Source organism: Sinocyclocheilus grahami, unplaced genomic scaffold, assembly GCF_001515645.1.
Source record: "Sinocyclocheilus grahami isolate Dianchi unplaced genomic scaffold, SAMN03320097.WGS_v1.1 scaffold457.1, whole genome shotgun sequence".
NCBI lineage: Eukaryota > Metazoa > Chordata > Actinopteri > Cypriniformes > Cyprinidae > Sinocyclocheilus > Sinocyclocheilus grahami.
The window spans coordinates 1,078,106-1,105,880 of record NW_015505636.1 but is presented as its reverse complement, the minus strand read 5'-3'; the positions used below and the strand labels follow the sequence as shown (position 1 = coordinate 1,105,880).

The window sequence follows — 27,775 nt, the reverse complement described above, 5'->3', positions numbered from 1 at the left end:
AGATACGGGAACAAGTACTGCGTCTTGCTAGACGCATATGGGGAAAAAGCCTTTTTTCTCCTTAACTGAAGCCTTTGTTCATTCACGCAGTGAAACTGCATGGCCATTGGTTTGTGCAGTGTATTAAAAACGAACCAATGGCTAGGCAGCGGAGCTGCACGAGCCTATGGTGACGAAGCCCGCCAAGCCTGCCAGCGCATGTCACTTCAAGCGGAAAGGACCCTGGCCTGCAACCGGAAGCCCTTTGGTGCGGTTACCAAAGCTGACAAAGAGTTGTTCCGACCGCCTATTGGGGGCAGAACGCTCGATATAGATTCTCAGAGCTCTGACGGGGCAGAGCGGAGATAGCTCTCTGTCCTCTTCAGTTGGAGGAAGCGCGGAGAGTGTAATGACCTGTGCTCTGAATGGAGTGGAGAGCATCTTAGGTACGTAACCGTGCCTTGGTTTCAGGACAACTTTAGTGTCGGTAGGCCCAAATTCCAGGCAGGCAAGGCTAATAGAGAGTGCCTGCAGGTCCCCTATTCGCTTTACTGATGCCAGTGCTAGAAGCAGAGCAGTCTTCAACGATAGCGACCAAATGTTGGCAGACTGTAGCGGCTCGAAAGCGGGACCCTTCAGGGCCCTCAGCACAGTGGGCAGATCCCATGAAGGGACGGTAGGGGGACGTGGCAGATTCAGCCTCCTGGCACCCCTTAGGAAGCGGATGACCGCGCTGTTTCTGCCCACCGATTGGCCCTCAATAGGGGCATGAGAGGCCGCTATAGCCACCACAAAGAATTTGAGCATGGATGGGGAATGTCACTTATCCAGCAGCTCTTACAGAAATTACAACACCTCTGTCAAATCGGAAGTACAAGGGTCTTTGCCGCGGTTTAGACACCAAGTGGAGAAAAAAAGACCACTTTAAGGCATAGAGGCGTCTCGTAGACGGAGCTCTAGCCTCCGAAATTGTGTTTAAGAGTCGCTCTGGGAGGCTCGAAGGCTCATGCCGAGCGGCCAGAGGTGCAAGGCCCATAGGTCGGGCCGAGGATGCCATATTGTCCCGTTCGCTTGAGAGAGGATATCCTGTCTCAGCGGAACAGGCAAAGGGGCCGCTATCAGTAGCTGAGTTAGCTCTGATAGCCACAGCTGGTTCATCCAAAGGGGGGCCACCAGGAGAACCTTGTGTTTTTGTTCCCTTACTCGTCTAATTACCTGTGGGATCAGAGCGATCAGCAGAAAAGCATAAAGAAGGAGGTTGGGCCAATCGTGGGCCAACGCGTCCCTGGTCTTTGAGAAATAAATTGGGCAGTGAGAGTTGTCTTCTTTAGGCGAAGAGGTCCACCTCGGCCTTGCCGAAGATCTCTCAGATCCTCTGAACCATCTGCGGATGGAGCGTCCACTCCCCTGAGGGGACATTGCTCCTTGATAGCATATCCGCTCCTTGGTTCAATTTGCCCGGTATATGATCCTTAGGTTTGGGTTGAGCCCATTCTAAGAAGCGCTCTACCAGAGTGAAGAGACGCTTAGAGGAGAGGCCTCCTGGCGATTTATGTAGGACAACACAGACATGTTGTCCGATCGGAGTAGCACATGGTGCCCCTTTAGGACTGGCAGGAAGAACTGACAGGCTCGACAAACTGCTAGCATTTCCAGGCAGTTGATGTGGAAGCCTTTTTCCACCTTCGACCAGTGACTGAAAGTCGGTATGCCCTCGCCAGAGCATGTGAGCGGAGCGGAGTGGGAGCGGAACGGGGAGCGGAGTGGTAATATTTCCTTAAGAGCGCAGAGCGCCTTTCTGAAGATTCCGCTCCGCTCGCTCAAAACGCTCAGCACCGCTCGCTCAACCCAGAATGCCGTTTGGTGATTTGCTTGTTCGAGATCGAGAATAGTAGAGCAGTTATGGAGTTCAGATATTGTTTCAACGAAGTTGCAAGCCTTATACATAAATGTAAAGTAAAAAATCTAAGTTAAGAATGAGCAGGGAGAAGAAACTGAGAGGGAGTGCGGGGAGAGTTAGTAAAGATTCATATTGGAATCTGAAGCGGCACATTGCCAGAAAGCACGAGGATGTGCTACGCAAACATGGTGCCGCAAAAGGTGAGCTAGTTACATACCATAATAAATGAATAAACAGGTAGGCTAAGGTTATATTCGGTTGTACGGAGCCCCGATCATGACATGCGGACAAGCACGGCCAACAAATTTAGAATAGGCTAGTTCTCTTTTATGCTAGGACTACATTATGGCCACGAATTAAGAATTTATTTTTTCGTTTAGTCTAATTTATGGCCACGAATTAAGTATTTGTTCTCTTGTTTAGGCTTAGCTGCCACAAATTCATTAGTTCGTTAATTCGTTCATTCCCTATAGTAGGCCTAAATCGTGGAACGAATTATTATATTTCGTAATTACTTATTAAAATCATTATTACTTAAGGATGAGTTCTTAGACCCTAGGGAACTGTGAGCTGATTGCAAGCAAATCTCTGAAACCCATTGTTTATTCTCTCTATAGTTTGTGAAGGCTGAATAAACACTGCATCGAATTCATCTGAACCTCCCAATAATCATATTGTCATTTTAGTTATTTGAATGATCAATTGCTATTAATGTTTTCTGGATATAAAACCTATTTTGCCTTCTGAAAACTTAAAAGCCCAATTTTTACCTCCTCTGGCTCGATGAGTTTGAACTCCATGCCACGGCCGGTCCATGCGATGAAGTGCGCATTGCCGGGGTCGTCGAGGAGGGCCACCAAAAACTGCCAAAGCTGCAGTGAGCCACGGCGCTGATAGGGGGCACCCTCACGAAACACACCGCCCCCTTCCTGCTTCACCTCACCTGAGCTCAGGAAAAGAGATCGTCCGTTAATTCACCTATAGATAGCAATCATATTTCAAAACCTTTTATTCAAGCTAAGACAGACACATAAGGACTTGATTTGAAATCGCAAATAATCATAGAGTGGGGAGACCACACTGAAAATTTGAGATTCAAAATCTAGAATTTTAGGACTTTGAAAAAATTACAAATGTTGAAAAATAATTTTGCAATCATGCTCGAGAATGTAATAATCAGGTTTTACACAAACTTGTGGAGTTCATTTAGTGTAGGATAGGCAAGCCAAATACTAAGAAAAAATTTACTCTGTTACTAACATAACCTCGGTTCCCTGAGATACGGGAACAAGTACTGCGTCTTGCTAGACGCATATGGGGAAAAAGCCTTTTTTCTCCTTAACTGAAGCCTTTTTTCATTCACGCAGTGAAACTGCATGGCCATTGGTTTGTGCAGTGTATTAAAAACGAACCAATGGCTAGGCAGCGGAGCTGCACGAGCCTATGGTGACGAAGCCCGCCAAGCCTGCCAGCGCATGTCACTTCAAGCGGAAAGGACCCTGGCCTGCAACCGGAAGCCCTTTGGTGCGGTTACCAAAGCTGACAAAGAGTTGTTCCGACCGCCTATTGGGGGCAGAACGCTCGATATAGATTCTCAGAGCTCTGACGGGGCAGAGCGGAGATAGCTCTCTGTCCTCTTCAGTTGGAGGAAGCGCGGAGAGTGTAATGACCTGTGCTCTGAATGGAGTGGAGAGCATCTTAGGTACGTAACCGTGCCTTGGTTTCAGGACAACTTTAGTGTCGGTAGGCCCAAATTCCAGGCAGGCAAGGCTAATAGAGAGTGCCTGCAGGTCCCCTATTCGCTTTACTGATGCCAGTGCTAGAAGCAGAGCAGTCTTCAACGATAGCGACCAAATGTTGGCAGACTGTAGCGGCTCGAAAGCGGGACCCTTCAGGGCCCTCAGCACAGTGGGCAGATCCCATGAAGGGACGGTAGGGGGACGTGGCAGATTCAGCCTCCTGGCACCCCTTAGGAAGCGGATGACCGCGCTGTTTCTGCCCACCGATTGGCCCTCAATAGGGGCATGAGAGGCCGCTATAGCCACCACAAAGAATTTGAGCATGGATGGGGAATGTCACTTATCCAGCAGCTCTTACAGAAATTACAACACCTCTGTCAAATCGGAAGTATGAGTTTCTTTGCCGCGGTTTAGACACCAAGTGGAGAAAAAAAGACCACTTTAAGGCATAGAGGCGTCTCGTAGACGGAGCTCTAGCCTCCGAAATTGTGTTTAAGAGTCGCTCTGGGAGGCTCGAAGGCTCATGCCGAGCGGCCAGAGGTGCAAGGCCCATAGGTCGGGCCGAGGATGCCATATTGTCCCGTTCGCTTGAGAGAGGATATCCTGTCTCAGCGGAACAGGCAAAGGGGCCGCTATCAGTAGCTGAGTTAGCTCTGATAGCCACAGCTGGTTCATCCAAAGGGGGGCCACCAGGAGAACCTTGTGTTTTTGTTCCCTTACTCGTCTAATTACCTGTGGGATCAGAGCGATCAGCAGAAAAGCATAAAGAAGGAGGTTGGGCCAATCGTGGGCCAACGCGTCCCTGGTCTTTGAGAAATAAATTGGGCAGTGAGAGTTGTCTTCTTTAGGCGAAGAGGTCCACCTCGGCCTTGCCGAAGATCTCTCAGATCCTCTGAACCATCTGCGGATGGAGCGTCCACTCCCCTGAGGGGACATTGCTCCTTGATAGCATATCCGCTCCTTGGTTCAATTTGCCCGGTATATGATCCTTAGGTTTGGGTTGAGCCCATTCTAAGAAGCGCTCTACCAGAGTGAAGAGACGCTTAGAGGAGAGGCCTCCTGGCGATTTATGTAGGACAACACAGACATGTTGTCCGATCGGAGTAGCACATGGTGCCCCTTTAGGACTGGCAGGAAGAACTGACAGGCTCGACAAACTGCTAGCATTTCCAGGCAGTTGATGTGGAAGCCTTTTTCCACCTTCGACCAGTGACTGAAAGTCGGTATGCCCTCGCCAGAGCATGTGAGCGGAGCGGAGTGGGAGCGGAACGGGGAGCGGAGTGGTAATATTTCCTTAAGAGCGCAGAGCGCCTTTCTGAAGATTCCGCTCCGCTCGCTCAAAACGCTCAGCACCGCTCGCTCAACCCAGAATGCCGTTTGGTGATTTGCTTGTTCGAGATCGAGAATAGTAGAGCAGTTATGGAGTTCAGATATTGTTTCAACGAAGTTGCAAGTTCTTGTGTGTGTGTGTGTGCGTTTGTGTTTTAATGAGCCTCTTTTGAATATTCTATTGCACAACAACTGCAGCTATTTTCACGGAAATAAAGTTAACGAAAATCAAATACACTTTTTCAGTTTTTGCATTTTAGGTAGGTTTGCTAAGGTTAGATTCATATATTTAATACATTTTAATTAATACATTACAATTAATAAAATTAAGAAGAATGTAAGAATTTCGCTCTGAAATAATTGCTATTTATCAGCATGCTTAATTTTAGACAATAATCCAAGAATTTCGTTACAAACAGTAAACAATTAGGCCTACTAGAGAAATGTTATGTCGGAACGGGATCTGAGCGGGAATTGGTTCACGGTGAGCGTGAGCGGAATATTAACGGAGCGCTTGCTTGTGCGGTTAGAGCGACTGAGCGGAGCGCACGTCCATAGAGCGGAAAACGCTCACATGCTCTGGCCCTCGCATAGCGCCCCCCAACCTGAGTTGGAGGCGTCTGTTGTGACAACTGTCCTTCTGCAAACCATCCCATGGCCACGCCCTGTTCCATCCAGCGGGAGTTCTTCCAGGGGGCCAGGGCTGTTACACAGGCCTGACTCACCTTGATCTGCAGGCGTCCGTGACGCCACGCATGGGATGGAACCCGTGGTTTCAACCAGCGTTGAAGGGGGCGCATACGAAGCAGACCCAACTGTAGCGCTGGCGATGCCGCTGCCATGAGGCCCAGCATCCTTTGAAATGCTTTGACAGGGTGAGTGGTACCAATCTCGAAGGAGGTCGCCAGCCTCCATATGGCCAGAGCCCGTTCTGACGTGACTACAGCCCTCATTTGAGTCGAAAATTGTTCCCAGGAACGATGTTTGCTGGCTGGGGAACAACGGGCTCTTGACAAAATTTACCCTGAGTCCCAGGCACTCCAGGTGGCTGAGGAGGAGGGTCTTGTGTGATATTAATTCTGCCTCTGACTGGGCCAGAACGAGCCAGTCGTCAAGGTAATTGAGAATGCGGATTCCCACCTGTCTCAGAGGGGAGAGAGCAGCGTCCATGCACTTCGTAAAAGTGCGGGGGGCCAGTATGCGTCTAGCGAAAAGAACCAATCTCCTGAGCGAATTCGCGCAAGGATCTGTTTCAGCATAGTCATCCTGAACGACCTTTTCATGAGGGCGTGATTCAGGTGTCTGAGATCGAGGATGGGCCGGAGGCAACCATCCTTTTTGGGGACGAGGAAGTAGCGGCTGTCGCAGTCTGACTCGCTCTGAGCTGGAGGAACAGTTTCTACGGCTCCTATCGCCAGCAAATGCATCACCTCTGAGCACAGGACGTGTGCATCTTTGCTCTAAGCTGAGGTGGGAACCACGCAGCTGAATCGCGGGGTATTCGAGCTAATTGCAGTGAATAACCTCGTTTTATTATCTCCAACACCGAGATTGGCACTACAGGGATGGCCCGACAGGCCTCAGCCTGTGTGACAAGGGGTTAGATTAAATTGAAAGGCTGGTCGCCGTATGGAGACCCCACACTCAGAAGAGGAAATTTGCTTTCCCTGAAAATGCTTTCAAAAAATGCTTCACTAGACTTAATGCTCTCATAGCAGAGCAGTCAGCCCATGCACGCAGCCTCAGCGTGGGCGTGGCACAGATGTGTTCAATTTGAAGCTGTCAGTGATAATAATCATTAGTGACAGCATTCTCTTTTAATCCACCTAAAAAGATCAAACCACTCGTTAGAAGAAGAGTTTTGATGATCTTTATGTGTAAACACTCTGGCAGATCAAAAATGCTGCGCGCATTCTCTCAAATCTGCTTGCAGTGGCCGTCTTCACTGAAGAAATCGAGCTGCGAGCAAAGCAGAGCGAGACATGAGCTCTCGTTGTAAGAGCAGTCTGTCTCAGCAGCACAGCCTCAGCGTGGGCATGGCCCAGGCGAGAGACACGTTCAAATACAAAGCTGTCAGCGATATTGAATCATTGGTGACAGCGTTCTGCTCCAAACCGCCGAGGAGGATTGAGCAGCTCGACAATGAGGGGCGCCGATCCCCTCGTGTAAACACAATGGCAGATCAAAGAGCTGCGTGGTGAGTGATGCATGCAGGGACTTTGCCGGCATTAAATCACTCAAACCTGATCGTTCATACCTGCGAGTTCATCAATTCTACCTCCGAGTAACTGGGAGGAGAGAAACACAAGCGCGGGGGAGGCGGGGCTCAGCGACGCACACACAAATGCGAAGCTGCCAGCGTTCTGCTTTGATCTGCCCAGGAGGATTAAGCTGCTCGTGAACGAGGAGCACTGATTCTCACGTGTAACACACTGGCAGATTAAGCATGCCTGATGTGTGTCAGCATGAAATTGCTCTGCCTGATCGCTCAACCCACGAGCTCGCCGTTGCTTCCTCCGAGGTAACTGGGAGGAGAGAAACATGAGAGTGGGGAGGCAGGGCGGCCTTCCGCGAACGCACAGGGGCAGACTGCTTTCGTGGTAACAGCAGCCCATGTCTTTGAGTGCAGTCATAGTGACACACACAATTTGAAGCTGCCAATGGCAGCATCTGCTCCGATCTACTTAGGAGGATAGAGCCGCTCGATGTAAAGAGGGACACTGATCCTTACGTGCAAGACACGGATCGAAGCGCAGCGGGGAGAGCGAGTACGCAGGCTCTGTGTCGGCGTGAGATCACTCAGACCCGGTTGCTTAGTTCCCAGGCTTCACCATTTCTCTCTCCGAGGCTTGCTGAGAGAGGAGAAATGGGAGAGCGAGGCTGCCTTCAGTGAAAGGCCATCCGTGAGTGGAGAAGAGCGAGACTCATGCTCTGAATGAGCATTCTGTCTCAGTAAGAGCGAAGCTCACTGCCCTTCTGCGGCAGATCCGAGTGCAATGGGGAAAGAGAGCACGCGGGCACAGTGCCAGCATGAGATCAGTCAACCCGGTTGCTTATTCCCTGACTACGCTGTTTCCCTCTCCGAGGCTCGCTGAGAGAGGAGAAACAGGAGAGCGGGGCTGCCCTCAGTGAAGGCGGTCCGCGAGTGGAGAAGGGCAAGACTCATGCTTTTAACGAGAGCATTCCGTCTCAGTGAGCGAGCAGTCTCTGCATGGGGGCTGCCCAGACAGGTGATGGCACTCACTGCCCTTCTGCATCATGCAAGATTCCCTGCACGAGCCACACTCACAGCACGACATTTGCAACAACGTCGCTAGAATTTGCCCTTTTAGGGCTTACCAGCTAGAAATAAGCTCTTTCAGTTTAGCCGGATGGCAGCAGGGGAACAGGACCGGAACTGCTGCGATGCTAAGGCGCAAAGAGAGCCGGTCAGCCGAGCAGGGAGCTGTCCAGCTGTGAGGTGTGTCAATGGCGAGCAGACTTTCAGGATCAGCGATGAGCGTAGAGTCGTCTCTGAAGGAGAAGAAATCTGAGAATCCTGTGGCGAACGCCCGCTTATATAGCCAGATGCCCCGCCCATTCTGGCGGGTTTTGGCAGGCTTAGCGGGCTTCGTCACCATAGGCTCGTGCAGCTCCGCTGCCTAGCCATTGGTTCATTTTTAATACACTACATGAACCAATGGCCGTGCAGTTTCACTGCATGAATGAAAAAAGGCTTCAGTTCAGGAGAAAAAAAGGCTTTTTCCCCATATGCGTCTAGCAAGACGCAGTACGAGTGTAGTTTCGAAAGGGAACTAGATTTATATTCATTTTTCAATTCAGCTTTCCATTCTGATTGTTATGTTGGTAACAATTTGATAAAAGCAAATGTACATTTTGTAAAAACAAAATGAACACTTTTTCAGTAATGGTCTCAGACTTTTGGGCCCCACTGTATTCATTTTGTTTCTCATTTTTGTATGTTGTAGCACTTCAATTCATTGTGTGAGCTTGGCACTTGAACAGACTATTTGTATTTGAAATTAATACCTGTCCTATCTGGACAAGTGAAACTTACCTTCAAATTTCTCAGGAACAACGCGGGAATCATTTTCAAACATGTAACCTAGTAAGACAGGACAAGGGAATTATTAGAAGTTTAAAGTGGATACCAAGACAATCCTCTTTGAGTTATACTGTGCTAATGAATTAATGGTAGTCATTAATAATAACAAGCATTTTCCTGTTTGACTTTTCAAATTGAGATGTATGAATACCGTAACTGTTTTTCCATTGATATTTATGAATTCTTATTATGGGAAACAAGGATTCTTGATGATTATTATTATTCGGTTATGTAAACTTATGGAGCAAGGAACTACATTTTCTGTATCTAATGGCTCATTACAGAGATCAGCTAACAACTGAAAATACCCAAAATGGTGCGGCAAATGCAGCAAACGGAGAGAAGGATTCTTTTTCTTCACTCCAGGAAAAATACCCATCTTTTCCAGTAGTAATATTTACCCTGGAATTCTTTAGGCAAGGGAGAAACAAATGTCCATGCCAACAGAAACACAGACCCTCTGGCCTGGTTAGCCAGTGACCGCACAGTACTGGCCAATCCTGACGTGCTGTGAGTGTGTGAAATGCACATTCTAGAACTATACAAGAGCTGCATGTTCTAGATGGACAAACCATGTCCTTACCTTCACTGTTGTGCTGTGGATTGGGGTAGCCCTCGTTGTTATGATACATGGAGGGGCAACCAGGCACATCTGTAGAGAAAACACAAACGAATGACCCTCATTGATGGATGCGTACAAATGATCTGATAATCATTATTTATGCTTCCTGTTGGTGAAAAGTCAACTGCTTTGTTCCAAAACCCATAGTGAGTTTCCTACATAGGAAGCATTTTAGGTGTCCGGAGCAAAAGCTAAATGTTAGCATTTCAGTTTTGCTCCCTTCTAGCAGGGAGGCAGCATTGCATATATTCTTCACACACAGTCTAAAGTGAAAAATAAATCCAAGGTGGCAGACAAGATGAAACAAATGTTGATTTTCACATAAGCACTTTGATCCTGAAAAGTACAGATAAAAATACCTTTTTTATATACGTAAGTCCTATTTATTTATTTGAATTTTAAATTCAAGTTAATCAATTAACTTTTCATCACCTCATGAACCCTGTGTAGTTTACTAACAAACGCCCGTTTGTCAAACCCTTAATTAGTGTGTTGCACCATTAGCACTATAGCAAATTTCACGTTGCTCTCCTGTTTGAAGCACTATTTTTTTGTGTGTTGCCGCCTATTCATAATTATTTCCTTATGAGGTTACGTTGTGGTTAGGATATGCTGCCTATGTAGGTAGTAAGCAGCAAGGCAGCTCACTAGGTTTGAGAACAGAGCTAATCATTGTTGGTCCTCTTTAGGCACTATTTCTGTAGGGTGTGAAGCTGGTGCATCTGCAGATTTGATAACCTCTGCCACAGAGTGCTGCAAGGACAAAAGATCCATTTGTCATAAAGTCATTTGTCATAATATCATCTGTCTCCAGCTTTATTTTTAGGCAGTAAAGAGCAGTGGATCTTAAACAGTCACACAGAACTGCAGGAAGCCAGAATCAGCTTTATAACAGCTCTCTCTCCCTCTCCCTCTCACTCCTTCTGTACTGTATAAATGAGAAATGGTTAGTTTGAGTCATGATTCATGGCTGGAGAATGCAGTGGCAGAGGCCATGATAAGAGGTCACAGGGGAGAACGAGCTCTGAGGGACTAGAGCACTTTTCTCATACATAAAGCTCATTAATGAAACTGTTGACAGAGCTGTTGGACTTCATTTTCAACTGAACCAGTCACATGATCCCTTATAAAACATAAACTGCATGGTAGGGCTGCACGATTGGGGAAATATGTAATTGTTTTTATACATATAATGATGATGACGATGATGATGATAACTGAAAGTGTATTATTATTAAGATTAAACATAATAAGAATTATTACTAATATAATATTGTACAAAAAACTAAAACATTTGAATATGACCCAAACTCACAGCACACACAGATTTTTTTTTCATTAACTGCGAGTCGCTCTAGGATGCTGAAAACACTGGATCGTGAACTGCTCACGTGTAAATAAACACAGTGCCGCACTACACTCTGAAACATGTCGCACATATATTTATTTACTTAAACCACAGGCTTTGTGATTTAATAATCAAACTATGACATTTGTTATCAGTTTTATTTTGATTTAATCATGCAGCCCTACTGCATGTTATACAAAAGTGTCTGTATGGTTTCTTATTGGTGTTAGCTTGTATTTCTCTCTGTTTTTGTTCTGTAGCAGAGCAGCAGCCACCGGCCTGGGCAGGGATGAATCTACTGATAACATGCTGTACTCCACCTCAGATAGGACACTCTATCCTCACACAAACATCCTTTTGTTCCAGACTATCTCATCCGAAGTTGCCACATTTCTGCACGTATGAATCTGAGCTAAGCAGCATCAGTTTTATAACAGTGTTGTTTTAGTTTTATTTTATTTTTATCTTTTCGGTTTTCATTTTAATTTAAGTTTTGGTCATTTAAGTGCTTTTGTCATTTTTATTAGCTTTCTTTTTATCTTAGTTCTAGTAATTTTAGTACTTCAACTTATTTTATTTTAGTTAACTACTAAGGCAACATTTCACATTTTTATGACTATTTAAGTCCTAATATAATATTTATGCTTATGTGCTTTATTTCAATTATGGAAATGTTAATTAATCATTTTAATAGTTTTAGTTAACAATAACAACACTGGACATGCAGTAGAAGGGAAAGAAAGAACCCCAAAAAGGTAATGTTTCCTTTTTTTACATTTAAAAGAATCGGGTGAAATGGTAACTTTGTTTTCAGCTAATCTATGTGCAATGTTTGTTAGATCACTGTTATTTGTAGTCTTTCACAGAGCACTGATAAGTTGGACCTGCGCAGGGTGTTGTGTTTCGACCCTGTGTCAGTCGCAAAAGCCAAGTGGGAGGAGGTGAGTTCATCTGTGTTGTGAGTATATGGCCCGAACCCCCCAGCTACAACACCCCCCGCCACCTCCCACCCGCTCGACCAAGCCAATGCATGGGCTTGGGTTACTGAGGCTACACTCATTTTTCCATTATGAGTTCATCTGCCTGCAGAAAAAGGAAGCCGCTGCTGCAACCCTACACCCGCGAGCACTCCGCTGGGGATTCTAGTCTTTCCAGTGCCCTCCATTTTCTCAATGAAATTCCTATGCCTCCTCCTTCTCAAAGAACACAGGCAGAAAAGGGAGGGGCAAAGGTGCAGGAGCGGGCAGAAGTACAGAAAACACTGTTGAGACCTTTGTAAAGTGTCAGTGGATGTGAAAGCAGAGAGGAACAAACAGAATCTCTTCGAAAAAAGACTCTGGTTTTGTCGTGAAATTTACTGTTTACATTAGTGGCCTAATGTGGTTTGATTTTTCAGGAAAAGAGAGGCGATGAGACACCACTTCAAAGCAAATCAATTCACTTTGTGTCATCGGTCTTTTGACTCACGTACCAGGTTCGTAACTGTAGTCAGTGGGTTCCTGTTTGACCATCATATGGGCAGGAGGAAACCTCTGATGCTGTGGCCCAGCCATGTGGGCCGCTCGGTCGTACAGAGGGTCCATGTACTCCTGCTTGAAGTTCTGCTGAGGAGGATAAGGCAAGCAGGGGTCAGAGTGTTGCCGATGATAACCACCACCTCCGCCCCCGGAGGCATGGGCAGGATGCATGCGCTGCAGGGCCTGGCCTTGGGAAGCGAATGGTGGGCACATCTCTGCAGAGCCGGAAGGGAACCTGGAAGTGGGAGGGAAAATGAGACCTTGATTAACAGATAGGCTCCTAAAAATGCTGTTGCAATGCAAGTATGCTTTATCTGTATGCTATAGCATGCACAATTAAATATCCATATGGATTCGCTTGTATTTAAAATGACGGATTTTAGTTTTTCGACCGATAACCGTACCAATATATCATGCATCTCTACTCGAAAGTTTACACACACACATTCTTTGTCATTATTGTTACCTGGGGTTCATGGGGTAACTGTGGCTGTGGCAGGCGTGGGATTGGCTGGCTGAGGGTGTATTCATGTACCCTGACTCCGGCCGAGTTCCCACTGTTGGTTTTGGGGAGTAATGCTGCATAGGAGACATGGGTGTTCCTGGACAAGAGCTCTTAGATCCTCCTGCTGTTGCTGCCACAGCTGCTCTCTTCTGCTCGTAGGCACTACAGGGCACATAGACACTTTCAAAGTCAACAATGCATTTCTTTCCTGTTATATACCCATGAAATCTTGTATGGATGTCTCTTCGATTATAAACACTTTTATGTCTCAGGAGTAGATTTTTGTTAAAATATTATTATGATTTTCTTTTTCTCCGTTAAAACGTCACATTAAAACCAGAAAAGTATATGTATAGACTTTTGTTTTACATTTGACCCAGACATGCATTCTTAAAATATGAGAATGCATAAAAAATATATAACATTACTTATTATATTAATATTTTTTTACAACTGAAACATTTGGAAATGGAGTGGGAAAACTATTTCTATATTAATCTAAACAAAGAGTGGAAAAACTTTTCTTATAATATTTTTTACACAAATTCTGACCCTCAAATGTGTTTTCATCTCTTATTATATATGAAAATATATTTTAGTTATATTTAATTAAATAAAATGTTAAATCAGCCTTAGCAAGACAAGTCTGCCTATTTATTTTAAAAATTGTTTAAAATGTTGTTTCCACCATGGCATACCATTAAACCCATTGCATCATTTGAGATGTTTTTAAAATGACTTCTAGAGATATAAAAACACTTCTGTGATATGTGAGATTAAGGCATCATGGCACTTATTATAGCCACTGCCCCGCAGAATTTAGCTCAAGATCAAAATCACCAACTACTAATTTTCTAGTTACTCTGAAGACCTTGATTAGCTTGCTCAGGTGTCCTTGATTGTGGCCATGATATACTTCAAGTGAAATTGAAGAACGCATCAGTGTAACGTCATTTCGAACAAAATCAGGCCAAAACTCTGCAGGGCAGTGACCTCCCAGGGCCGGATTTGAAGAACCCTGCATTATAGTGTGAAATGTGTGTTATAAGAATCTAATTTATGTATCCACAGGGCTAAAGGTGAACGTAGTAAACCTGCTCACACCATGAAAGTATGTTCATCTGGCGAGAGGCATCAAGGAACAGCATCTGCCTTTTGACTGACCTGGCGTAAAGGCACTGCTCTCCATTGGGGTAGCTGAAGCTCTGCTTGTGACTGCAAGACTGGCTGGGGTCTGAGCCGGGACTCTGAGGCTCTTTCTTAATCTTCACAGGCGGGCTGTGGAATGCCACTGCTGCGGTACACAGAGAAACAGGTTTATTAATGAACCACATTTAAGCTAATTCCTGTTTGAGAAATGACAGGCCTTTTGTCTGCACTAAAAATACAACAAGAGTATACAAACAAGAGTAAAGAGATACACATGTATTACAAATACTTTAATGAACTTGGTTTCTCCTTAGCTTTAGTGAGGGCAGTAGATCATGCAAACGTGATCATTTAACTCAACCACAGTTGACACAGTAAAACTTACTGTGCCCTGGACTCGGCTTCAAACTAAATCATAAACAATTATATACATAAACATCCACTAGCATAAAAAAAGTTACTTCCATTAATAAATATTGAAAAGTGGATTTAACCATTTTAGATTAATTATTAATGTGCATTAGATTCATAATTCTAATTTCCAGATTTGTTTCTTCAACCCTTTTAAAGCACAGACCCGTTAAAAACATTCAAAGGCTGTGGTTAAATGAGTAAGCCTTTTATAAACACATCAGCAGCTGGTCATTTACATAAGATTTTTTTTTCTCCAGTTTCTCCAGCCCAGCTTTTAAAGATTTTGGCATTTAGCTGAGGAGTAGCAGAGGAGCCACCCAGCATGCGTGGGGTCTGGGTCTGAACCACAGTGTTGTTTATTATTGGAGGGGAGCAGCCGGGCTCAAAGACGGCGCAGTACAGGATGTTTTTCTGGGCCGCTCAGGGTAAACAGCAGCAGCTGTGCTCTTCCAGCTGAGCAGCAGCTCTGTGTTTATGGCTGTTTATGTGTTGATTGTCGTGGGCGCAGACCTGACAGAACAGGCACTGCTGAAACCCAAGCCCAGGTAATTGCATATTTCATTCACAAAAGCAAGAAAAAAATGGGGGAAAGGCCTTCCAATACTGTAGCCTGCCCTCTAAAAGGCAATACTCCACTCGAAAGAGAAAGAGTTGAAATATGAAAAGAACGAGTGATTCTTCTCTATAATGAGTCTGTATAAAATTTATAGATTTGACATTTAAAGTCTCAAATCAATGATATGCTTTAATAATGGACTGCTCATTTGATCAATAAAGCTGCAAGTCCTTTTACAAATTCATTACGAACACAGAACCACAAAAAACACTCTATTAAAGCAATGAATCATTTCACTCTAAATAATCTAAAATGGGATGGAGGACCAAACGAGGACTTCAGGAGGACACTTCAGGAGCGTGTAACATTATCAAGACACATCCGTGTGTCGTTAAATCTCCTTGAGTTTACAGACTGATGGCACTCGAGTAAACAGTGATGTGACAATAAGGGAAGATCTTGTACTTTATTTAGTGCAATTTGCCCAAAGCTCTCAGTTTCTGCTTTCTCTCTTTACGATTCGTGTGAAAGTTACATCAATGTTCTCTAAAGAAACTCATATTTCTTTGGTTTTGTTTCTTGGAAAAAAGGGGGGATAGGGGTTGTGATACTAAATGTGCAATGTAACACCAAAGAGGAATACATAATTTTTTTTAAATTTAATTTAGATTTCACTGGAAGGACTCCACGCCTACTTTATTGTTATCTTCAAAGAGTGTAGATCAGAGGAAGGGTAAAAAAAAAGGGTGTCAGAGATGTAAGATGTAAGAGAGTTTGGACCACGTATGTGCTTTTTAAATGTAAACGTTTGGTTTTATGTGATGCATGTATATGAACTTACAGCTGTATAATTTACAAAATTTAATTTAGATTTCACTGGAAGGACTCCACGCCTACTTTATTGTTATCTTCAAAGAGTGTAGATCAGAGGAAGGGTAAAAAAAAGGGTGTCAGAGATGTAAGATGTAAGAGAGTTTGGACCACGTATGTGCTTTTTAAATGTAAACGTTTGGTTTTATGTGATGCATGTATATGAACTTACAGCTGTATAATTTACAGCTATCAGCAAGCCTTTTTTGTTACAAAAAATAATGAAATTTATACATTCTGTGTGCTCTCTTTTGTTTTATCCCGTTATGAAGGCAGCATAAAGTTTATTCCAAACATTTAAACCTGCAAAAAAAAAAAGAAAAAAAAAAAAGGCCGGTCTTTGACCTAAAATGATTTTGACACCTCTAGTGATCGTAATCTGCCAGGTAAGGCTATAAACCTGCGAAAATATACTGTAGATTTAAATAATGCTGTCCTTACATACAAGTGCATTTACCATTCACACCTCCCTTCAAGCTACATCTAAGTGTGAAAAACCAGGAGCATTGTACCTAAATGACAAGACTGTCTCCATTCAGGATGAGCTTTTAGAGACAGGCTGGGCTAGAGGTGGGAGCTGGACTTTACATATGTAAATAGCAGGATTCAGTGGAGAGGATAAGGGGTGAAAGGTGATGGTCATGGTTGAGTGCTTTAGGAAGTAGGGGATCATTATGGAGGGCCATTCAGTCAACTCCCACCACAAACAAATCTCAGGACCCCGATACCCCCTGCCCTAAACAAAAAAAAGATCCACCAGCTGTGACATATGGAGGTATGGTGGCCTTAACCGAGAGCTCTGGGGGATCGTCCTAAGAAAGTGTGTTAAAGTACAAGTAATCACTAATCAATTTAGTTTGAATAAAAGTACCATTGTTGAAACTTTGAGCCAGATTTCAGTCACTGTTAAGGCAGGACAGCTTTGTTTTTAGTTAAACCTTAACTCCACTGATCATCTGGACAGTATTGTATATTCATGTCAGGCTCACTTCCTGGAAATTTTCATCTTATGACAATTACAATTGAGGCCAACCGTATCAACTCAGCAGGGACAGTGTTTCCAAAGTTTGAGTAATAATATCTCAAGACCATAAACCTATCATATCTTACCAGAGGAACGTGACTGCTGCAGCCTGTCGTCATATAAAACACAAATCCTGAACAGAACAAGTCTTTATGCAAAGACTGTTTGATAAAAACACTGAACAAAGGATTATTGTATTGTGTTAGTCTGATGTGGGAGTGTTTGATATTTGTGCTGATGTTGTGATAAAATCTGATTTTCGATTATGATAACAGTCTGCTTGAGAGTGAGTGAAGAGATGCCACCTGGCGTCCCAATGGCCATTTGAGACCAACAGTGACAAATCAATAAGAACAACAAGGATGCCAATTATGTCTGAATGGCTTAAAGGTTGAAATGGCAGTATTGATTTTGGGCACCCCACTTAACACGGCTCTCAAAGCTTGTTTCTTTTTAAGTACAGCTTGTCATAGGATGTACATCAGGTGTTTAATTGAAATAAAAGTGACAGGATTGCAAAACAGAAAGTCACTCTTATAATAAAAACCAATTGGAAATGTCAAAAATTTCTAGTTAAACAACCCTTACTGTAGACATTACAGCAACAATTCTAGCTGATACTGATAAGCCAGCCCGATCTTATGATAATTCGTACATATTTTACGAGGTGGCTAATTCATATGAATTCTTACGACATCACTCGTACAAATTCATAAGAATTTTGCTAAATCATACGCATTTTACGAGTTGCACAATTTGGATGAATTTGTATGAATGACCTACACCTAACCAACCCCGCCCCTAAATCTACCCGTCACTGGGGTGTAGACAAATCGTACAAAATAGTTTAATATTTTATACTATTTTGTGTAATTAAAATCAAAACACTGAAATTAATCATACAGATTTTTAAAAATGTTTTTCTTAAATGCTCACCATGGCTGCATTGATTTGATTGGAAAATACGGAAAAACAATAATACTGTGAAATATTTTTACAATTAAATGTACTTTTTATTTTAATCAATTTTAAAATGTAATCCATTCATGTGATGGCAAAAGTGCAGTATTACTCTAGACTTGTTTCACATGACCCATTAGAAATCATTTTAATATGCTTACTTAAAATCAAGTAACATTTTTAACTAACAGTTGTGCTGCTTAATATCCTTGTGGAAAGTGTGACCTTTTTCAGGATTTTTGATGAACAGAAAGTTTAAAAGAACAGCATTTATTTGAAATGGAAAACCTTTGTAACATTATAAATGTCTTTTTACTGAAACTATTGAAACTTAAATTTAAGTTTAATGTGCCCTTGCTGAATGAAAGTATTACTGATCCCAAACATTTGGTATAATGGCTTGGTGAGCATTACAAAGATAGTTGTTTTTGAGCTGTTTCTTTCATGGCTTTTTGTGGATTTTTTGTTTAAGTAGAAAAGGAGCTAAGAAGGTTTTCTTTCCTGATTTGAGGAGCTTTTGTAAATCCATCATCATTGAAATGATCAGTGGAAAGTCCAGGGAGGGATGTGGATGATAGAAAAGACTGTTCTTTCAGCCAGAGGTTTTGCTGAAACAATGTTGTCATCTCAGCACAGTTCAGCAACACATGGCGGACATGTGGTGTCCATGTCAACACGATCAGAATGAAAGAGAGAGCAAGCGAGAGAACGCAAACAAAAAAGGAAGTTCTGGCCTCTCGCAGATGGTGAATGGCCAGGGGTTTTCCATAAAAATGGTTCTCTGCTCAATTGGGTTTGACTGTCACTTCTGAGTGTCAGTGACTTCCCCTTTGAGTTTCAGACAGCTATTGGTAGCTAAAAAATTGTTGGCAAACTTGAATAACAAGATAAGTAGAGATGATCAGACAGAGTCTCGTGTATCTAAGCTAAATTTTGCGCTCTCAACATGTCTTTTGTTTGAAAACACATTTGGATGCTTAATGTGTTTAGTGTTTTTGTGTACTAAATGTCATGTTGTAATTGGGTGTAGGTTTGGGTGTTGGGACTAGGTCTGAATGACATATGACCAGTTTCTGTTAACCACACGGTATCAGTTCCCATTTATGAGTGGATTATTTTTTCTGATGCAACCGCATGACGCTCTTTGTCAATAAAAGAAATGCACCATCCGTCTTTTAAAAATGAATCATTTCTATTAATTTATAATTTATTCAAACTATTTTACCATTACCAAAAGTTTAACTTTGGGAAAACTATACGAAAGTGAAAATGCGAAAGGTGGATGACCATCATTTGTAAACGCAATACAATGATGTCATCCATCGCAACATGATAGTGTTTTATGCGAGTGTTCATGTGGAAAGAGTAATCAAACTCTCAACCTCACATCCGTCAGCCCTCAATATATCGCAGTCCACTCTTAATGTTTAATGCATATATTGATTTCTCTGCTCATTGCAGAAATTATATAATGAACTCTACTGTAGAGAATGCAGAGAGAGATGGGAGATAACACCTGCTCATTGAATTTCTGTCAAGCCGGTAAGAAATACATTTCTACCCCATCTGGGCTGATATCTTAATTATACAGAGAGAGATAGAGAAACACTCAAGCTTTTTTCATATGCTGCCTGATCTACTCCTGAGATCACCCTGGATCAATAGATCCATCATTGCTTTTTCAATACGAGACGTGGCCCGTTGCATTTTAGCAGAACTGACGTGAGATTATGCTGAAACAATGGACTGAGCTAAGTGATTTAGACCTGCGATGACTTGCACTATTTAGCTGGAAGAGACTCTGTGTCTCCAAACACTGTCTATTGCAGTGCGCTGGAAGTCTTTGATGTGTGTAGACATGTGTATGTTATGTTACATATGTTCTATGTTATCATTAGCCCCCACCTCAGTTTCTTTTCTATCAGCAGGAGAAGGGAGGAAAAGGGTCCCTCTTTGAGAGGAGGGAGAAAAGGCAATTTCCTGGGTAGGTTTAGAGTGTTTGCCCCACTGCTTCTGTCCTCACCGATGCAGTAAAATACACACTGCTGTCCATTCAATGCATCAGCGGCCATACCTCAGCCTCTAAAGAGGATGTTCTAACTTCTTCCAACAGCATACCAGAGCACAAGTTTCCAAATTCATGTTTTACATAAGAGTCTGAGCTGCTGTTTACTGGCACTTACAGTTCGGTATGTATCCACCTAAACATCCTAAACCTTTGCAACTGCCGGTTTCGACAAATGTTCCTCCTTTATAAAGGTTTAGACTTCAAACTTTCAGAAGAAACCAAGGTAAAACTTTCCATCAAGACTGTATATGTTAACATTATTTACCACAATAGTTATGAACTAAAAATAAATAAATAATACTTTTATAGAATGTATTAATCTTATAAAAAACATTCTTATTATTATCACAGTTAAAACAGTTGTGCTGCTTAGTGCTTTTTTTGGAAACTGTGGTATGTTTTTTTTATGATTCTTTATGAATAGATAGTCCAAAAGCACAATATTCATTTAAAAAATAGAAATCTTTTGTAAAAAAAAAAAAAAGATGTCTTTACAGTGAACTTTTTATCAATTTAATGCATCCTTGCTGAATAAAAGTAAAATATTTTTTTTAAATCTTACTGACTCCAAACTTTTGAACAGTTCTATATATTTAAAAATTAACATGAACTGAGATAAATGTTGTAAAAAAAAACTTAATTGAAATAGTTCATTATACAATACTTGTATATTGTAATTTGCTAGAACGAAAGAGCAAGCAAAAGAGAGCTAAGAACTGAAAGAGAAGATGAAAAAGTTAAAAACAAAAGAGAAAGAAAAAGAAAAAGAAAGAGAGCAAAAAAGTGAAAGAAAAAGCAAGAACGCGAGATAAAGAAAGAGCAAAACAGCAAAAAAAGAGAAAGAGGTTGAAGAAAAAAAATGGTGAAGAGGTAGAGTAAAACATCTCTGTAAAGGCTGTGTTGAGCGCAGCTCTCAGTCAGTCCAAATCATGAATGGAGATTCCGTTTTCTCTTAATGTGCTGCCTCAGCCAGTCCCTCACAACCAGCCCATTCATAAAAAATGTGGGGCTTAAATGTGCGCGTGTGTCGGTGTGTGTGTACGCGTGTGGCTCGTTCCACTGCAAAAAGTTAGTGAAAGAGGAAAGCCTGGCCCCCTCTACGGGGTAGAATGACTGGTCTCTGTACATTTTTGGCACTCTTGAGGATGTTTTTGCAGACTTTGTTGCATAGCAGCTGTATTTTGGAAAGTTGAGAGCTGTAGATCTGCATATTTTGTTTGAGGAGGGGCGAGGGGATGAACACAACAGCACGATCCAATTATATATCAGACGCGTCGAGAGAGCTAACGGAAGTGCAAACAGACTTGAGACAGTAAATTCCAAAATCCCTTTGCACATCTCTTGTGTTTTTATCTCGCCTGCTCTTTTTATTTCCTGTAGACTTCTCTTTTCTGGAACTGGATTTATAGCCACAACTTCCTATATAATTACAACAAGGTACAAAACCAAACAATGGCTCTCACAACACAGCATTTGCAGGATTAACTCACATCTTGGAACACTCAGCATTGAGACAGAGAGAACAGGAGAGAAAAGGCAGCCTAAATTATCACATTTTAGTACAGTTGGAGGGGAAACAGGATGGGGGTGGGGTTAAAACCTCCATTCAGAAAAAGGAACCATGAGGGTGGAGTCAGTTCTGCTCTTGGGCATTTTCATGAATGGGAGAAACAATCCTGTTCTTTGAGTGCCATTACAAACAAGACTAAATCTCCTTGTACTAATCCATACTGTAAAGAGATTTTTAAAAAACAAAAGCGTTTCATTTTTGATGTTCACAATTACTGTTTAACCAATAATAAATGTACAGTTTTAATTTCTTACAATTTATGGGAAGTTTTGTGTTTGCTTTGTGATCTCTTGTTCTGATTCATTACCTTTGGCTACTCATTTTCTACAGCACTGTCTAGTTTAAAGTCTAGAGGAGTCATTTTACATCATGTTAATGATTCCCTAACTAGCCAAACTAGTCATCTTCACATTTATATCCCAAGTTCTGAATGACAGTTTATATACCAAGGAGACCAAATTGCTGAGTTCCATCGCTAATAATGACAAACAGGTCACAGAATTACGCCAAATGGAGACTCTCAATGTGGAAAAACTAGAGGGATGGGGATAGATTTGCCAGATGTGCAGGTGTTGCACAACAGCATGTCCAGCACCTCCCCCATTTCTTTAATCTGGCATTCCGCTCCATCCTGGAGTCTTAGACTCACGGTCGTGCCCAGACGGGAAACAACTTGACTGACACAACAACCAAACACTTGACTCCATGTATCTTTTTTTCCCTCATGTGTTTACAGACAAAAGGCCAAGAGACAGTTATGAAACGTAACATGCTGGCACAATTTAGCAAAACATCTGACTCACCTGAATGTCATGATAATCTTAGTGAGTTTGAACCAATAGAGAGGAGGCTGTGTTTGGATCTTAGCTGGTGGCATAAACTGACCCACACCATAAGGACCACAAACATGGGAGAATATGTTTATGTTTATAGCCGCCCTGTCAACTCGAGGCTTTTTCTCAATGACGACCTCAATTTGTGAGTTATTACTCCATTATGTCTAAATGAAAGGGCGGGTGTTGCTGTCAGTCAAAGCTTTGCTCCACTTAACTAATGTGACAGGCCTGTCAGCCTGAACTCCCATCTCCTCTGTGAGTATTAGGAAAGGCTGTCAATTGCAAAGAGCACTGGTGATTGGTTATGTCCTGATGGGGTTAAGTAGACATGACCCTTTCCTGCCCCAGAGTTCATCTCCACTTCCTCCCCCTCATTGTTGCACAACAGACAAGAACAATATGTTATGGGGAGCATCTGTCACTAGAGGTCAGATCTAGAATAGCGCTGTTTGCACACTGGAGTTTACTACACTCCATCTTTTAGCAAGCCACGGCCTGGTTCGTGTTACTGAAAAAAACAAGATCTATGACTCATTCCGTGAACTTTGCAACCCTTGAAAAAATTGTCACCATAACAGACTCGCCAATGTGGTAAAGGCCCAACCCAATATGTTGTGAATGGCTGTAACAAAAGGTTCAAGAGGAACTGTTTACAGAGCGCGCGCCACAAAGCCCGGCACGCCATTGACAGGAGACACAACAAAACAAGGAAAGCAGGTGAAAAGGCGGCCTTTGCGTTGTGTGGTACAGGAATTTGCTTTCCCATTTACACCTCTGTCAGACACAAAAAGGAAATCTTTGTGCTTGACTGCTGAAAGATCTTTTACAGGCTTCCTTAGCTGCTTTGCAAAAAAAAGTATTTCAGGCAAATGCAAATGGAAGGTGCTCTTTAGTATTAACATCCAAATACTTCAGTGTAAGTGTAGTAGGTCATGTATCGTGCATTTCTGTTACGCACAGCCTGAGAACAGGACTGTTTGCCTGAAAATCTCCACGCCTCAGCCTCCAGCGGTTTGTCAATCAGTCACTTTTTGGACAAATAATTGGCGGACAAACCTACTTCCTCTTCTTTATCTTTTTGTTTTTGTCATCTTTCTCACCCTCTCAGGTTTCATGTTCATTAATGTTCATGCATAAGATGTAAATCAAAATCAGAATGATGTACTTACAGTTCTCAGAGTGGAAGTCAGGAACAAACTGCTCATCGCTGTCAGGAACTTGAGCTGCAGAGACCACCAAAATGATAAAATAAGCATTCTAAAAACACGTACTAATATATGAAGAGTTCAGATGCAAAAGCCTCTAAGTGCCGTCTGAAATTTTCATCTAAAATGAGCATTTTTATCAGGCTCATATATTTATGTTCAGTTTTTTTCACTTTAATAGCATAGAAAAGAACCTATACATTGCCATTAAAGTAAAATTACTGAACCTAAATATAGGAGCCTGATAAAAATTAGAATTTTAGAAGAAAATTTCAGACGGCACTTAGAGGCTTTTGCATCTGAACTCTTCATATTCACATATATGACGCATGTATGAAAACTATGAGTAAACAAATTATTCTTTTATGAAGTTCCTCTAACCAGGCAGATATTATTAACATTTTATCACAAAGCAGAAAAGCCATTTTCAGAAATATGACTAGATTCTAGAAGCACTGTTTCTGTTTGGAGTCACTTTGCAGAAAATTTTAACTAATTAAAACAAAAATCGAAAAGTAAAATTTTTTTTACAATATAATTAATTTATATATAACTATAATTTAGTATAGTATAGCAAATATGTCTGAAATAAAGAAAAACATTAAAGGACATTTACATTTGTCTGGAGTCCCTTAAATAGTAAATATAACCTGATACTTTATTTATTAGTATTTATTTATGGAGTCTCTCTCTGACCTCAAAACACCATGAGGGTTAAAATACATTTTTGGATTTATGTTGTCCTGCGTTTCCTTCTTTCTGCCCCTGCTGACTCAGAAATCAGCATCAAAATATGTTTTCAAACCAAGTCATTTTTCTTGAGCACACAGAAATTTTCATCTAAAATGAGCATTTTTATCAGGCTCATATATTTATGTTCAGTTTTTTTCACTTTAATAGCATAGAAAAGAACCTATACATTGCCATTAAAGTAAAATTACTGAACCTAAATATAGGAGCCTGATAAAAATTAGAATTTTAGAAGAAAATTTCAGACGGCACTTAGAGGCTTTTGCATCTGAACTCTTCATATTCACATATATGACGCATGTATGAAAACTATGAGTAAACAAATTATTCTTTTATGAAGTTCCTCTAACCAGGCAGATATTATTAACATTTTATCACAAAGCAGAAAAGCCATTTTCAGAAATATGACTAGATTCTAGAAGCACTGTTTCTGTTTGGAGTCACTTTGCAGAAAATTTTAACTAATTAAAACAAAAATCGAAAAGTAAAATTTTTTTTACAATATAATTAATTTATATATAACTATAATTTAGTATAGTATAGCAAATATGTCTGAAATAAAGAAAAACATTAAAGGACATTTACATTTGTCTGGAGTCCCTTAAATAGTAAATATAACCTGATACTTTATTTATTAGTATTTATTTATGGAGTCTCTCTCTGACCTCAAAACACCATGAGGGTTAAAATACATTTTTGGATTTATGTTGTCCTGCGTTTCCTTCTTTCTGCCCCTGCTGACTCAGAAATCAGCATCAAAATATGTTTTCAAACCAAGTCATTTTTCTTGAGCACACAGTCTAAATGGACACTGTGATTTGATGAAGGGATGGGCTGTCCATTAGCTTAGCCTGTGTCTCTCTTCATCATCCCAGTGAAACCTGAGTTACTGCCTCTGGACAGCCAGTGACCTTCACCTCCACTTTTCCATGTGCCAGCACTTTTCCGTGAGCAGCAGATCAATATCACTACTGAGTGTGTGTGTGCAGAGATCTTGATTACTGCTGAATTCCATCAGATGAACAGTAGATGGGCTATTATTACTCTTGAATCAAAATTTGCTCTCTCCTTTTTGTAATTTTGCTTATTTTTTGCTTGTATCTTTGACTTTGTGTCAGCTTTACTCATATTAATATTACAGATTTATTTTTTATTCTTTATTTTTATTACTTATTTTAATTGATTGATTATGTATTTATTTATTTATTTATATATTTTTTGAAAGAGCACCAGTGCTGGATCTGACATGTTCAAGGGCATATTGGAGTGACCAAATTTGGATGTAAATAGGTGATTTCTGCCACATCGTTACGTAAATCCTGCAACCTAATTATAAACTATAAAAATGTTGCACAGAAAATTCACTCAAAATCTGAGGGGAGGACATGCACATCCGACACCTCCACACATCTGTATCATATACAGGCCTTATTTAAACATAATAAGGGGTGATCAATGTCAGTCCACAAGAAGTGATGTCCTCCCCCTACCCATCACAAACACTCTAGCTGGATCCTGCTGATGGATTTACAGTCTTTCGAGCTGATGTAGCCAATTACCTCGCTTATCCATCGTAAGCATGTTTCAACAGAATAAGAAATGATTCAGAAGAGAGCAAATGTAGCAGCGTAGCATTAATACTAAATGTCTCTTCCTGCGCACATAGAAAAAAAAAACTGGAGGACATTCTCAGACAATGTTGGTCAGCTCTGCTTGGGGAAGTGTTCTGGAATTCATCACCTGCTTTGAAGTCTTTGAAGACTGGCTTTTAAGGTCATGCAATAAGTGTTTGAGAAGAGAAAGGGAGCAAGAGAAAGAATAGAGAAAATAACTAAGGGAAAGTAGAAGAAGAGTGCAGTTTAATGAGCCTCAGACAAAGAAAAGATAGCTTTGATCTTCTTCTTTTTATATCGAACTATTGGCATGCGTACGATTGTAAGATAAATGTTTCTGACATTACGTACAGTCATTTCTTAGGTGTTTATGGCCAAATTAAATGTGGATAGATTCTGTTGAGACTGTTTTTCTTTAAAGGTCATGCTGGGTGAAATCTACACAAACACTAGCAATGGATATGTCTTACATACTGATTGCATAATAATGTACAGTAACAATCAATAATGTCCCATAAAGGGTATTAATAATAATATGTGGATTTGCTGACTTTACTTTTTGTGGATTTGTACATTTGCAGACTGGTTCAATAATGGAATATGATTCCAAGGACTGCCACTCAATACAGTTGGACAAAAAGCCTTGATAAGTCATTGTTATTATGCTGATGAATAAAATAATAAATAAAAGTAGCCACATTGAGTTGTCCTTGAATAAAGCAGCTAAGATATTCAAATTTATGACAGCGACTTTGAATTTCCTGCCATAGTTATATTGCCTTTTCTTCTTCTAATTCTTATTTTCTGGACTAAGTAAGATCTCAGATTTATTCCACACCAACATCTCATTGGCCCTTAAAGCCTGGATTTAATGCAAATGTTATGTAAAGTGGTGTCCTTTAGCTAAAATAATAATAATTATAATTATAATGGATTAAAACTAAAAACTTTAGATTTGTTATGGCTCAATAAAAGGCACAAGCAAAAGAAACTTGGGTTCTTCCCCTTTATCCACTGTTCTTTTTTATTCCTGACATGCAATAGCTCTTAGTCATGCAGGCTGGTGTATGACAGTGACACTGGTAACATACTTCTTTTTTTCTTGGGCATATTCTCTCTCCTTTTTTAGCCAGTAGTCCATAAACACAGAAACCAGAACATTGGGAGAATTAAATCCATCTCTTTAACAATAATCTGGCACTTCCTGTGTGACGGAAACCGTACTGATGCCCCTTTGAGCATGTTCAAAGAAATTACATTAATTTCATAGATCCTGCTCTTATCCTGTTGCTATACTGTAATTATATTAAAGTCATTTAAGTTTTTTCTTTTCTGCCCCGAGGAGGATTAGTAAGGCTGTTTTTATGAGTCAAAGCTGAAGCCAATATTTGGCCCACCAGATAAATAAATCATTCAGACTTGTTTCAACTTTTTTGAAAAGGAGCGTATGCGATTTTTAGACGGATAAAAAAAAATATATCAGTTTAATGTGAGTCCCTCAAGCTTTTTAGAGATTCCAGGGCTGATTGAAGCCAACTCGATCTCTCTCAGTCGAGTTAGCATGTGAGTGTGTGTGTGTGTGTATATAGTCACATCAGACCGTGTGTCTGTCTGTCTGTCTGTCTGTCTGTCTCTGTCTCTGTGTGTGTGTGTGTGTGTGTGTGTGTGTGTGTGTGTGTGTGTGTGTGTGTGTGTGTGTGTGTGTGTGCGTGTGGG

At 41.5% G+C, this 27,775-nt stretch overlaps 1 protein-coding gene across 2 annotated transcripts in view; it reads right to left on the bottom strand.

Annotated features, from left to right (window-relative positions):
• Nucleotides 1-27,775, bottom strand: part of etv4 (ETS variant transcription factor 4) — a 33,338-nt gene that overhangs the window by 2,341 nt on the left and 3,222 nt on the right. Inside the window, exons 4-10 of one of the 2 annotated variants that reach the window (XM_016234760.1) lie at nucleotides 23,661-23,714; nucleotides 14,209-14,338; nucleotides 13,006-13,206; nucleotides 12,494-12,780; nucleotides 9,636-9,704; nucleotides 9,005-9,052; nucleotides 2,650-2,822 (exon numbers count right to left, since the gene is read on the bottom strand). In XM_016234760.1, the coding sequence (XP_016090246.1) occupies nucleotides 2,650-2,822; nucleotides 9,005-9,052; nucleotides 9,636-9,704; nucleotides 12,494-12,780; nucleotides 13,006-13,206; nucleotides 14,209-14,338; nucleotides 23,661-23,714 (962 nt within the window). The remainder of the gene's footprint in view (nucleotides 1-2,649; nucleotides 2,823-9,004; nucleotides 9,053-9,635; nucleotides 9,705-12,493; nucleotides 12,781-13,005; nucleotides 13,207-14,208; nucleotides 14,339-23,660; nucleotides 23,715-27,775) is intronic. The other variant, XM_016234761.1, reaches the window with a different exon arrangement.